At 37.6% G+C, this 14,154-nt stretch overlaps 1 protein-coding gene across 3 annotated transcripts in view; it reads right to left on the bottom strand.

The window, feature by feature from the left end:
- Positions 1-14,154, bottom strand: part of LOC138141991 (SLAM family member 9-like) — a 45,138-nt gene that overhangs the window by 14,363 nt on the left and 16,621 nt on the right. For 2 of the 3 annotated variants that reach the window (XM_069062908.1, XM_069062910.1), the window contains 2 exons: positions 12,100-12,203; positions 2,202-2,267 (listed from right to left, as the gene is read on the bottom strand). In XM_069062908.1, the coding sequence (XP_068919009.1) occupies positions 2,202-2,267; positions 12,100-12,203 (170 nt within the window). Of the gene's footprint in view, positions 1-978; positions 1,151-2,201; positions 2,268-12,099; positions 12,204-14,154 lie in introns of those variants that run through there. The other variant, XM_069062909.1, reaches the window with a different exon arrangement.

Below are 14,154 nucleotides of genomic sequence, written 5' to 3'. Positions count from 1 at the left end.
TTTTTCTGTTTTCCTGGTTCTTTTTGTCTTTCTGTTTGGTTTTGTTCTTGGAAAAGAACATACAGGCAAAAAAAAGTATGCTTTACTCTGCATTTGAAGGTCATCAATTCTCTCTTTGACAGTGGATAGCATTTTTCATCATGGGTCCTTTGGAATTATCTTGGATCATTATCTTGATCAGAGTAGCTATGTCTTTCACAGTTGATCATCCTCACAACATCGATGCTATTGTGTACAATGTTCTGGTTCTGATTACTTTACTTTGCATCATTTCATATAAGTCTTTCCAGGTTTTTTTCTGAAACCATTCTGCTTGTCATTTCTTACAGTAAAATAGTATTCAATCACAATCATGTCATAACTTGCTCAGCCATTCCACATTTGATGGGCATCACCTCAGTTACCAGTTCTTTGTCACCACAAAAAGAGTTGCTATGAATATTTTTTGTAGTAATACGTTCTTTTCTATTTTCTCTGATTTCTTTGAAATACAGACCTCATAATGATATTGTTGAATGAAAGGGTACTCACAGTTTTTATAGCCCACTGGGCCAAGCTATTTATACACTTTTGTAGTAGGGAGGACAAATTTTTCCCATGAGAAAATGTTGTAGAGAAATGAAATGTAGCAGACAATGCCGCTTACTCCCTAATAACCATGTTGCTTCTCAGAATCTCCTGTCTGCTTCCCAGTACTTTGTTCCCTTGTGTACCTATTGTTATCTGGTCACCATGGTCTGTTCTTAGCTAGAAAGCACCTAACTAGCAACTTTGTGGGAGGCTACTCCAGTGGGACGGTTCCTTGCTTTCTTATCTCATGCATCACTACTTTATATCGCTCAAGCAGCCAGGGTCTCAGGGACAGCCAGAATGTTCCAAGCACAGGGGATGAGTAACGGGGGGGTGGGGGGGGCAGTGAGTCAACATCCTGAGATATAGCGGGCTGAGGCAGGAACAGGGCTCAAGGGGGTCTTTGGCCTGTATTCAAACCCATTCACTCCTCAGAGCTAACCCTTGACATTGCCCCCTACAATAAGGATGCTTAACACTTTCAGGAGATTCTGAACTGTTTTGTTGTTTAGATGATATCACCAAAGTCTAATGTTCCTGGAGACCTTGGGTTCTTTTCCAGTGTGTCCGATTTACCCATCTGTAAAAAAGGGGTGTTATCAGGCTCCAATGAGATAATGAATATAAAGCACTTTACAAACATTGAAGTACTATATAGATGGTAGGTATTATTATTGTCACTAGACACCAGTTCCCAGGACTTGTATCTACAAATGATTTTATTGCTTGAGTCTTTTACTGAACCCCTGCAAATTTCAAGCAATATTTATAGAGCTAAAGAAGATGTACCGGTAGAACAACCAGACTGTTGGTAGAAGAGAATTTATGCACATGTACTTTTTAAAGTCTAATTTGCATTATTAACAGTTTCTAAAGCTTAGACAATCAACAACACACATGTGTGTATACCTATATGTACATATGACCATATATATACATGGGTATGCATGATTTGTAGCTAGTTGATTTTGAAGGGTAAATCCTGACAATGACAACTTTTAACCATGGTTCTGTAAGTTTTTGGTTAAAACTGGCTTCAGCACATATCTCCTGGCATAGATATATAAATGTATGGATCATCTTTTGAAGTTTTCTCTACTCTTCCCTTTCTTCACTGCCTTGAACAGAACCTAACCATCATAAACACATAGGGAAACTATCCTACCTTTTAAAAACCTTCCAAACATGAGATCTCCCAACCTTACTTGACAGGTTATTCTCATAGTTGAACAATCTTCTTAGAAATTCTGGTTAATGTCTTGCTGATTAACATCCCAGGAGCCTGTCCTCCCTTTCTGTCTTTGCTTATGCTGTTATCTATCTTTGGAATGAATTCAGTTCCCTCTATTCACCTGCTAAATTCTTCTAAGGCTTTAAAGTCCAATTCCAATGCAACTTCATCTATGAAGCCTTCCCTGAACTCCCCCAGTTGTTAATAACTCTCCCCATTCCTATATCAATCAGTGCTTTGTTTTATACTCATCACCTTTCTACTACCATATAATCTTCATGAGGGCAAGTTCATGTTTCAGCCATAAAGAAGGGAATTGGTTATTCCTCAGAGAATTCAAAAAGGGCAATAAAGACTTGAGAAAGAGGAAGAGAATAAAAATTTAAGGAAAATTCCTTACCTTTGTAGTATTCTGCAAAATGTCATAAACTGTATTCGGTGCTTCCAAATTCTTTTGGATGTTTTTCTGTAAAAAAACAAAAATTAAATACCATCCTTTCCCTGAGTAACAGAGACTTTGTCATAACTCAGAAATATATGAGGTCAGGGAAATGGAACAAAAAAAATTTTTTTAAGCAATTGGGGTTAAGTAACTTGCTCAAGGTTACACGGCCAGTTATTTCTTCATGTGGTGCTAAGTATCAAAGCCTGGATTCAATCCCAGGTCATCCCAACTCTGGGGCTGGTGCTCTTACTCGCTGTGCTACCTGGCCACCCCTGGAACAAACTTTTACTAGGTACAAAGTGCTTTTACAGATATTACCTCAATCCTCACAATAAACCTCTGAGGGAAGTACTGTAATTATCCCCATTTTATAGTTGAGGGAACTGAGACAAATGGAGATTAAGTGATTTGCCCAAAGTCATACAGCTAGGAAGCGTCTGAGGTTGGATTTGAACTCAGGTCTTCTTGATTCCAGGCCTACAGCTCTATCTACTATACCACCTAACTCCTCCAGAAAAGGATGGAAACAGGTGAATATTGATATGAGATCTATCTATCTATTGGAAAAGACTTTTGGCTCTAAGAAAAGATTAAGGGATATCATATGATTACCAAGAGATACCATCTTGACAGTTGTTTTTCTGAAATTACTCCAATACAAAAAAAAATCCAAAAAAGAAATTATGTACAAGAGTAACTTAACTTGAATACATGAGAAAAGACAGTTAAAAAAGCTAAAAATAATAACCCCAACAACCACACATACAAGAGAAGTTAATAACACCATAAAAATTAAATAGAGTTCCCATGCAGTATCCCCAAACTCCACTGGGGTTCATGTACACCAGCAAACAAAATACAAACCAACTCTCAAGATTGTACTTCAGGGTGAAGATTCTGTAGTCTTTACCCAGTTTCTCTATGGCAGTGACTTAGCATGATGTCTACCCTTCCTCACCCAAAAGGAAGCAAATATTGATTTTTCTCATCCATGAGAAGAAAAAAGAGAAAATCAGGAAAGGAGTTAACAGTGGTCAGTGGGGAGCAGCAGGAGGTGCAGACCGCAATGCAGAACTAGTTGGAAGTCAAAATAGCTGTTGTTCCTAAGAGAAAGGGTACCAGAAACCCAACTGGGGCAAATATTCTCCCAATGTGAATAAGCTAAAAATGTCTAATTTTGGGATTCATGTATGGATGTAGAAGGTATCAAAGAATGAGGAAGAAAGTTAAACAAATACGTGGGAATACAAGAGAAAGACTGGAAATCCAAAAGGTCTTGCTAGAAAGCCTAAGTAAAAACCGAACTCACAGAAAGATTAAACAGATAAAATCAAGACTCGTGAAGATGAAAGGAATAATAAATAAAAATTTAAAAAGAGGAAAAAAACACTATGAACATGTATTATGCCATGAGGTAAAAATAAACCAAAACCTTCTGGTCAAAAAGAAATTTACATGAACTCCCCACAGACAATGGCAAGAATCTCAATAAAGACTAAAAACAAATCATAAAACCTTCAAATAAAGATATTAGGAATAAAATTGGTTCAAAAATCAAAGCTCTGAAAGCAAAAGATTTAAAAACACAAATATCATGGTAAAGAATTTAAAAAAAATGAAACATTAGACTAGCCCATATTAGTCCTATCCTTATGCCTAGACTGCTTGACCTTATGCAATCCTTCACATAGACTTTGGAGCAAGCACATGCATTCTGTTTCCTGTCTGCTTACCATAAGTTGAATGTAAAACTTTGTGATTTGCTACTGTTCCAGAACTAAATATACATACAAAAAATTCCCATTGGGGCAGCTAGTCTCTTTGTTCTCTGACAGACTTCAAGTAAGAAATCAGTCAATAAATATTTCTTTACCAGGTACTGTGCTAAGCACCAAGGATAGAAAGGCAAAAGTGAATCCCTTTCTTGAAGGAGTTCATCATGTAATGGAGGAAGACAACACATAAAAATAAACTGAAAAGAAGGTGGAAGGTATCCAACTGGGTAACCTCCTTAAATGGAGATCTCAGAGGTGCCCTCCATGGTCCATCCCCCACCACTGGAAATTATAGGCAGGGAAGGGTCCCTGGGACAGGGGAATGAATTATATGGGACTTTTGGTGGGAAAGAGCTCTGGGTTTTCTCTCATTTTGTCTCAAGGAAGCCCTGAAAATCTTCTTAAATGCTGGTGATCCAAGGAAGACATGCTGTAAGTCTCTGAATGGGCCTTTCTTCCTTCCTGCCTGGGTCAACATGTGGCCAGTGAATGTAGAGTATAACTCTTTTGAGCTCTCCATTGTATCTATTCTCTCTTGCTCTGAGCTGAATATTATTGGATATTGAACAAAATAGGTAATTATCTTGTGAAATTCATTAGGTTGGGAGAGCACCAGGAGTTCAGGAACCAGAATCCATCACAGAGTGTGACAGCAACCAAGTATAATGAGGAAAGACTAGCTAGGCCCACCAAAGCAATAGTTTTATGGCAACCAAGAGAGAGTCATTCTTTGTGATGACATACCTAAACTTTAACTGGAAAAGGCTAAGGAGTGAAATAAGTTATTTTATGTTTATAAGCTGTTGTTAATTTTTTTTTTTTGCTTTTTGGAGGGCAATTGGGGTGAAGTGACTTGCCCAAAGTCACATGGCTAGTGTGTATCAAGTGTCTGAGGCTGGATTTGAACTCAGGTCCTCCTGACTTCAGGGCTGGTGCTCCATTCACTGCCCCACCTACCCGCCCCCTGTTAATTTTTTTTTGTAATTTATTTATTTTTATTTTTTAGTTTACATCATTCATTTCCATAAGATTTTGAGTTAAATTTTCTCCCCATTTTCCCCTACCCACCACCCCAAAACAGCGATCCCACTGAATACTCCCTCCCCAATCTACTCTCTCCTATATCCTCCTCCATTCCCCCTCCGACTTTCCAGTAGGGCATGGTGTATCTCCATGTCCCAGTGCCTGTATATCTTATTTCCTAGTTACATGCAAAATAATAACAATATATATATTTTAAACTTTTGATTTTAAACCTTTGAATTCCAGATTCTTTCCCTACCTCCCTCATCATTCACCCTTACTGGGAAGATAAGCAATTCAATATAGGTTGAACATGTGTAGTTATGCAAAACATTTCCATAGTGGATATATTGTGAAAGACTGACTATATTTCCCTCCCTCCCATCCCACCCCGCCACTTGTTCTATTCTCTACTTTGATCCTGTCCCTTTTCAAAAGTGGGTTCTTCCAACTTCCCTCCCCCCCCAGCCTGGCCTCCCTTCCATCGTCCCCCCTCTCATCCCCTTACCCCCTACTCTCCTGTACGGTGAGATACCCTATTTAGTCTTTGTATGTCATTCCCTCCCTAAGCCAAATTCATTGAGAATAAGGTTGTCTAATTCCCTTTTGCTTTCCTGTTCTTCCCCTCCATTATAACAGTTTTTCCATGCCTCTTCTATATGAGATAATTTACCCCCATTCTGTCTCTCCCCATCTCCTCTCATTATAGCCCTCTCTCATCTCTTAATTTCACCTTTAAAGTATCATCCCTTCCTATTCAACTGGTCTTTTACCCTCTGTCTATGTATACCTGTACACATATATACCCATACTCACATATGTATTCATATGTCCATATACCCTCCTGTATAGACATATGTATGTATGTGTGTGTGTGTGTGTATATGCACATTTCTATTCCCATCAACTATTCTTATACTGAGAAAAGTTTCATAAGTTACAATTATTGTTTTTCCATGTATGAATGTAAGTAGTTCGACTTTGATAAGTTCCTTATGATTTCTTTTTCCCATTTACCTTCTCATGCTTCTCTTGCTTCTTGTATCTGAATGTCAAATTTTCTATTCAACTCTGGTTTTTTCATCAAAAAGGCTTGAAAGTCCTCTATTCCATGGAATGACCATAATTTCCCCTGAAACATGATACTCAGTTTTTCTGGGTAAGTGATTCTTGGTTTTAATTCCAGCTCCTTTGATCTCCAGAATATCATATTCCAAGCCCTTTGATCCCTCAGTGTAGAAGCTGCCAGATCCTGTGTTATCCTGATTGTGTTTCCATAATATTCAAATTGTTTCTTCCTGGCTGCTTGTAATATTTTCTCCTTTATCTGGGAACTCCAGCACATGGCTATAATATTCCTAGGAGGTTACTTTTGGGTATCTTTTTCAGGAGGTGATCAGTGGATTCTTTCAACCTGTATTTTGCCCTCTGGTTCTAAAACATCAGGGCAATTTTCCTTGAGAGTTTCTTGGAGGATGATTTCTAGGTTCTTTTTTTCTGTCATGGCTTTTAGGTCGTCCAATAATTTTTAAATGATCTCTCCTGGATCTATTTTCCAGGTCAGTCGTTTTTTCCAATGAGATATCTCACATTGCCTTCTATTTTTTATTTGTATGGATCTGTTTAATAGTATCTTGATTTCTCATAAAGTCACTAGCTTCCATTTGCTCCAATCTAATTCTGAAGAAATGATTCTCTTCAGTGAGCTTTTGAGATACTTTTTCCATCTGGCAAATTTGGCTTTTTAAGGCATTCTTCTCCTCATTGGCTTTTTGAGCCTCTTTTACCATTTGAATTAGTCTATTTTTTAAGGTGTTGATTTCTTCAGTCAGGTTGTTGACTCTCATCTTATAATTTTCTTGCATCATTCTCATTTCTCTTCCCAAATTTTCCTCCACTTCTCTTATTTGGTTTTCAAAATCCTTCTTAAGCTCCTATTTGGCCTGTAAGCAGCTTATTCTTTTCTTGGAAGCTTCTGGTGCAGGAGTTCTGACTTCATTGTCTTCCTCCTATTCCATGCTTTGATCCTTTTTGTCCCCCAAAAGGAGTCTAAAGTTGTATTTTTGTGCTTGCCTTGCTTCCCTTGTTTGCTCACGTTGCCACTCAGTTACTTGACTTTTGAGCTTTTTGCTACAGTAGAACTTTGCTTCCAGAGAGGAGAGCTTTGTCCCATATTTCTGGGGTTCTCTCAACTGCTGGAGCTATTAGTTGGGTGCCTTCTCTGAAGCCTCCCCATGCTCTGGCAAGCTGGTCACATACCCCAGAACCTCCACCCTAGACCATAATCCAGATCCAAGCAGGTTAAAGCAACAGTAATTACCCCGCAGACTAGTTGCTTGGCCCCCCTACAATCTGCAGGACAGGAACTCTGAAGCAGCCACATAGCCTCAGCTGCTTCTCACCCTAGGGCAAAGGCCAGACCACACTTCCTATTTCCCAGGTCCCAAAGTCCACACTGCACTAACTTCTCACTTTGTCCTTAGCATCTATGTGTTGATAATTTTGGAAACTGCCACAGCTGCTGGTGATCTGAAGTATCTCCAGCCAGAGGCTAGTTGTGGCCACCCTGAGGCTAAAACCTTGGGCTCCCATGGGGCTGGGCTTGGCTCCTAGAGTCCTGTGCTGGCCCCTTCCTGCAGCCCTGTCCTCAGCAGGAGGTTATCTTCTCTGTGTAATTTTGTGGGTTCTATAGCTCCAAAGTTTTTTCAGAGTCACCTTTTACATGAATTGGAGGAGGTGGAATTGGGAGCCCCTTGGAAGTCCTGTTTCTACTCTGACATCTTAACTCCACCCCCGTTAATTTTTTTAAAAAAGGAATTTAAGTAAAGGATGAAATAAAAAACAAAAAGATAAAATAAAGGGGATTTAGAACTAAAGAACTAAAGTTTCAAGGAGAATTTAAAGGATAAGTAGAAAATGAGGAAGTGTTCAATTCCTATTTTCAAGAGTTCAACTCAGCATGAAACTAAATCCCATGTTAACAGAAAAGTGAATTCATATTATTTTTGCAGTAGAGATAATACAGTGGCAAGATGAGGGAAGAGGAAGAAGGAAGAGAAAAAACATAGAAACCAGAGATTCATTTCTACTTGGATAATGGGAGAAGAGAGAAAATGGATAGAATTGCTCCAATCTGTTAATAAGATGGAAGGAATGGGTAAATATGGAAAAGAAGTAAAAATGGGGAAGGAATTGTGATGTGTGTGTCAGTGTGGAAAGGGAAAGGTAACTGTGCCTTTAAAGAACATTGTCATGGAGATAGAGGCAGAAGAGGGGATATGTTTGTCTGTAATAAGAGACAAGGACCTTATAGTGGGTTTCATCTGGAGAGAATTTGTACCTTAGGAGATCACCTTCTCAGAGACAGGGTCCTACATTCTGGGACTGAATCACAACCCAGGAAAGGCAATGCCCGAGGCAGCCAGGACTCATAGTGAAGGGGGAGGGAGTTGGGGTGGAGAAGTACATAACAGCCTTAGGAATGGAGAATGATCAAGGTAAGGTCAGAAGGCAAGACTAGGCTTCATGACTTGGGGCACAGAGTTAATCCAACCATAAAACACTACTGAGTAGGCAGTGTGGTTTGGGGGATTAAGAGCTGTATTTAAAGTCAGGGAGACTTCAATTTAAAGTCTACCTCAGACTCTTACTAGTTATATGACTTGGGCAAGACACAACTTTTCTAGCTTTGGTTTCTTCATAGAAATTGGGAATAATAATAGCACCTACTTCACAAGGTTTTCCTGAGGACCAAATGAGAAAAGATGTAAAGTGCACTGCAAATCTTAAATGCTATATAAATGTTGGCTTACTTTGGTAGGGGGTGCGGGGGTGGGGGGAAGAGGAGGCAGGTAGGTAGCACAGTGGCTAGAGTACTGGACTTGGTATCATGGTAGACTTCAGTTCAAATCCTGCCTCAGCTCCTCCTAGACAATCATTTATTCTCTTTGACCCTTATAATCTTCATCTATAAAACAGAGATAATAGCCCCTATTCCAATGGGCTGTTGCGTCAAGTGAGATAATAAAAGAACTTTACAAACTATAATATCCATGTAGATAAAGGTTAACTATTTGACACCAATTTTTTCATTAATCAATAACATGAGACTCAGAAGAAGAAAAAAATGAATGCTGGCTATAAGATATACTAATTCAATAATTTACAAGTGGGATGAGGAGGAAATTCAAATTTGTTTTCCAGAAATAATCTTTATCAGAGACACAGAAAAAAATAAAATAGTAATAATTAAAGGTCTAGCCAATAACTGAAGAACAGAATTCAGAATAAATGAGAATTGAAGAAAAGCAACATGAGAGCAAATCAAAGGAACAATTAATTGAAACAGGACACTGCAAAAGAATGTTCCTTAAAATAATTAGTTGGGCTATGGGTGGGAAGATTTTTGAACCACACACTTAATGGGAAGAGGAGGTAAGAGAAAGGTAAAAAAAAATGGGGATTGGATAGATAGATAGATAGACAGACAGACAGACAGAGACAAAGAGCTGAATGGTTTAAGTAAAGTCAAGGAAATTTGGATAGTTCCGAGAAATAAGGCAGGGATGGGGGTGGGAATCCTGTGAGAAGGGATTGGCATCAAACTAGCACAAGCAAAACTAATCACAGGGACAATGTATTGACTTTAAAAGAAGAGGATAAAAATTAACATAAAAGGAATACATGGAAGATAATACATGTCTAACAATCATAACAATAAATTTGAATGTATTAAACAATCCAAAATAGCAAGAGAATAGTCAAATGGGTAAGAAACTAAAAACTAAGAATTTGATGTATATGAAAAAAGCACATCTAAAAATATGATACAGAATAAAAATAAGCTGATAGAACAAAATCTACTAAGCATTTGTTGATTTTTTTTAAAGTAGGAGTTACAAGGGGCAGCTATGTGGCACAGTGGATAAAGCACTAGCCCTGCAGTCAGGAGAACTGAGTCATGAGTTCAAGTTCAGTCTCACAAACATATTAACTGTGTGACCCTGGGCAAATCACTTAACCTTGATTGCCTCAAAAAAAAAGTAGGAGTTATAATCATACTGTAAGACAAGGCAAACTAAAAATTAATAATGTCAAAAGAGACAGACATGAAATGGCATTGTATTTAAAGATACTTAGGTCAATGAAAGAACAGCAACATTACACATATGGGCATTCATAAAAGGTTAACTGACTTACAAGAAAATGTAGATAGTAATATGAAAATTTTTGAAGGCTTTAGTATTCCTCTTTTGGTGCTGGACAAATCTAACAAGATTAACAAAAAATAAAGTACAGAACTGAGCAAACTGTTGGGGAAGTTAGATGCAAAATATTTGCCTTTTGAATGGTAACATTAAAGAATACAAGCATTTTTGGCACCATATTGCACCTTTATGAAATAGACCATATGATAAAGAATATAAAATTATAAATAATTATAAAAGGGCAGAGTTTGTAAATGAATCCTTTGCAGACTATAACACAATAAAAATAAGAATTAATATAAAGAACAGATATAAAACATACAAGCCTAAAAGAGATTTGATTATGATATTATGAATGAGTATATAAAAGAATATGCCATAAAATCAATCTGAAGAATATGTATCTCAAAACAAATATTAAGAGAATAGAAAGATATTTATAAACAGACTACATGCTTTAAAAAACTAGGAAATCAACAAACTCAAAATTAGATCAGATAAAATCTTGAAAATTGTAGAACATAATAAAATGGAAAAAAGTATGATAAACAAAAAGTTGTCCTTTGAAAAGACTAACAAAATCAATAAACTTAAAGGTAGCTTGAACAAAAAAAAAAGAAAATCAAATAAGCAAAATAAAGACCAAACAAAGCTACATTCAAACTAAGAAGAGATAATAAACATCATCCCTACAGATCTGAAAATCTTTAATAATGTTCTTGGAAACCTGAGAATTTCAAATTTATTTAAAAACACATAAAATGTCTTAATTAGCAACACAGAAACAGAAGTCTTTTAAAATTTATTTTATTTCATTAATTATTTTTCAATTATAGGTAAAAAAGTTTTTAATAATCGTTTCAAAAAATGTTGAATTCCATCTTCTCTCCCTGTCTCCTTGAGAAGGCAAGCATCTTGATAAAGACAAAAACAAAACAATAAAAATTTAAAAAGTTTAAAAAGATATGCTTTACTCTGCATTCAGAGTTAATCAGTTCTCCCTTTGGCAGTGGATAGCATTTTTCATCGTGGGTCCTTTGGAACTATTTTGCATCATTGTCTTGATCAGAGAGTAGCTATGTCTTTCACGTTTGACCATCCTTACAATATTGTTGTTGCTGTGGACAATGTTCTTCTGGTTCTGCTCACTTCACTTTGTATGAGTTCATGTAAATCTTCCCAGGTTTTTCTGAATATCATTTTTAAATAGCACAATAATATTCCTTCATAATCACATACCATAACTTGTTCAGCCATCCTCCAATTCCCTCAATTTTCAATTCTTTGCCACCACAAAAAGAGCTGTTATAAATAATTTTTGTACAAAGAGGTCCTTTTTCTTTGATTTCTTTGGGATACAAACCTAACAGTGGTATTAAAGGGTTAAAGGGAATGCACAATTTTATAGTCTATTGAATGTAGTTCCAAATTGTTCTCCATAATGGTTGGACGAATTCACAACCCCACCAACAGTGTATTACTGTCTCAATTTTTCCACATTACCTCCAATATTTGTCATTTTCCTTTTCTGTCACGTTAGTCAATCTAATATTGGAAGTGATATTTCAGAATTGTACTCTATACCATGATAAGCTAAAAATGGATAGGTGACCAAAACTTCATAACTCAAAATGTGATGGAGAGGAGGAGGGTGGTTCCTTGGGAGTGGAGGATTTCAGTAAGGTCTTTTCGGGGATTAGGACACTTCAGATTAGACGCATCAGAAGACAATTAACACAATACTTGTCCCACCCCACTCCCGTGTAAATGACAATACCAAACCTCACCCTCAAAGATTTCACATAAGGGAAAACCCAGGCTCTGAGGAGGAAATGAGAAAGAACTTACTTTAGGATATGAAACTGTAGCATACTCTGTATTTCCTACAGCACCAACGCGTAGATTAGGAATTGAGTCATAAATTGTGCACTTCTGGTCTCCTGCATCAGCTTCTGCAACCCAGTGAGGAAAGAGAGGTTTAGAATTCATGATATCAATCCATCTGTCACCTTCCCACTCCCTGTGCTACCACCTATGACTTTTCAGGCAGGGACATAAGTTTAGTTGTATATTACCAGGAGAAAATCCCCTTGTATATTAAAGATACATTAGCATAAAGATATGAATATATTGTAGAATGCCACATTACTGGTCAGCCCCCAAAGCTATCCCCAGGGTGAATCCCTTGGCTATCTGTGACCATCTTAGAGATCCAGAAGCTACATACTAATCATTAGATAAAATCTTTAAAATTATAGAATTATAGAAGAAATATATAAAATAGAAAACAAAAAGTATCTATGATAAACACAGGGCTTGGTTTTTGAGAGCTTATTAAACCTTTACCAGCATACCAAAGGGTGTTGGACTCTGACAGTTAGGAGAGTGGGAAATGTAGAGCAGAGATCCTGGGAGGAAAAAGAGTTGTGGAAAATGAGCCCACTATCCAGTTTTCTTCATGGGGTATAAGAGCAAGAGGCCTTCATTATTTCTCAATCTAAGCAACCAGATATATAGGAACTGTCCCAACACTGCAATCAAACCAATGTAGTCACATTAAAACATCCTCTCAAAAGCAGTAAGGAAATGGCTATGGGGAGAGCCTCCAGATAGGTGTGAGGTAAATAGTGGCCACAGAATTAGGAGACGAATTTTATTTGAGAAGTTTGAGAAGCATCTGAACCTTAATCTCCCTGGCCTCCAGGAAGTAAGAAACTCATGTAGAATCACCAAATATCAGTATGATTCATGGCTCAATTTCAACTTGGAAGGCTGCTCCATTAAAGTACCTCAGAGTGTTTGGCTTTGAGTGGTTTAACATTATCCTGGTTATACCTTCGATAATATCATATCATATCGTATCATATATACATATATATATATATATATACATATATGTATATATATTATACACAGATAGCAACCACAACCACCCTGTTTAGAGGTGAGCCAAAGTTTGGAGTAATAGCTAATATATTGGATAACAACTGGGATCTTAAAAGTTCTTGTCAGGGTATAACATTAGTCAGATTCTAATATGACGAAATTGAAAAGGGATAAATGTAAAGTTTTCACATAGCTACAAAACCCCCAACTTCAGAGGTATAAAATGGAGAAGCCATCTCTAGACAGTTATTTGTCTGAAAAAGATGCATGGATTTTACTGAACTGGAAGTCAAATTGAATATGAATTGAATATGAACAGCCCCAAAAAGCCAATGGAATCTTGCCCATTTCCCTGCCTCAGTTACTTGTGCCCTCCCTCCCCTAATTAATTTGTATTTTCTTGGTCTATGATTTGTGTTTACTTATCTGCTTAAATGTTGTCACATGTAGAGTAGAATATAAACTTCTTGAGTGTGTCAAGACATTTGGAGACACCCTATTTCCCAGAGCTAAGGCCCAAGCAAGCAGGCTGTGCCCTGAGCTTGGTATAGCAATGTTCTGCACTCTGGATGATCTCACCCTCTGGCAAAGTATATTGCTTTGACCAGCACCATTTCCCAGAGACCCGAGGGCCATCATTACCCCTCTTGACATTCTCACAGTCCCTGTTTCTTGTAACAGCTAAGCGAACCAAGCCAGGTACTGTTCTCCTGTTCCTGACACTCTAATTCTGGCATCTGTAAGACAATCAGCTTAGAGACTGTTCCCACGGGGCCCAGGAATGCCTGCGTTGTCCATGCACGAGGCTGCTGTGGGAATGGCTAAGATTATGTCATGGTCCTGCCCACTTATGTACATAAAGCACTGCCTTTGCCCTAGCATGTTTTTTTTTTTTTTAATATTTTTAAGCAATCGGGGTTAAGTAACTTGCTCAAGGTTACACGGCCAGTTATTTCTGGGTGTGGTGCTGAGTGTCTGAGCCCGGGATTCGATCTTCAGGTCTTCCCAACACTGGAG

The sequence above is a fragment of the Petaurus breviceps genome, unplaced genomic scaffold, assembly GCF_028583685.1.
Source record: "Petaurus breviceps papuanus isolate PSGF00001 unplaced genomic scaffold, PetGlider_PUasm1.0 90510, whole genome shotgun sequence".
Classification (NCBI taxonomy): domain Eukaryota; kingdom Metazoa; phylum Chordata; class Mammalia; order Diprotodontia; family Petauridae; genus Petaurus; species Petaurus breviceps.
Note: the sequence above shows the minus strand (reverse complement) of the source record. Positions and strands in the feature narration are given on the sequence as shown.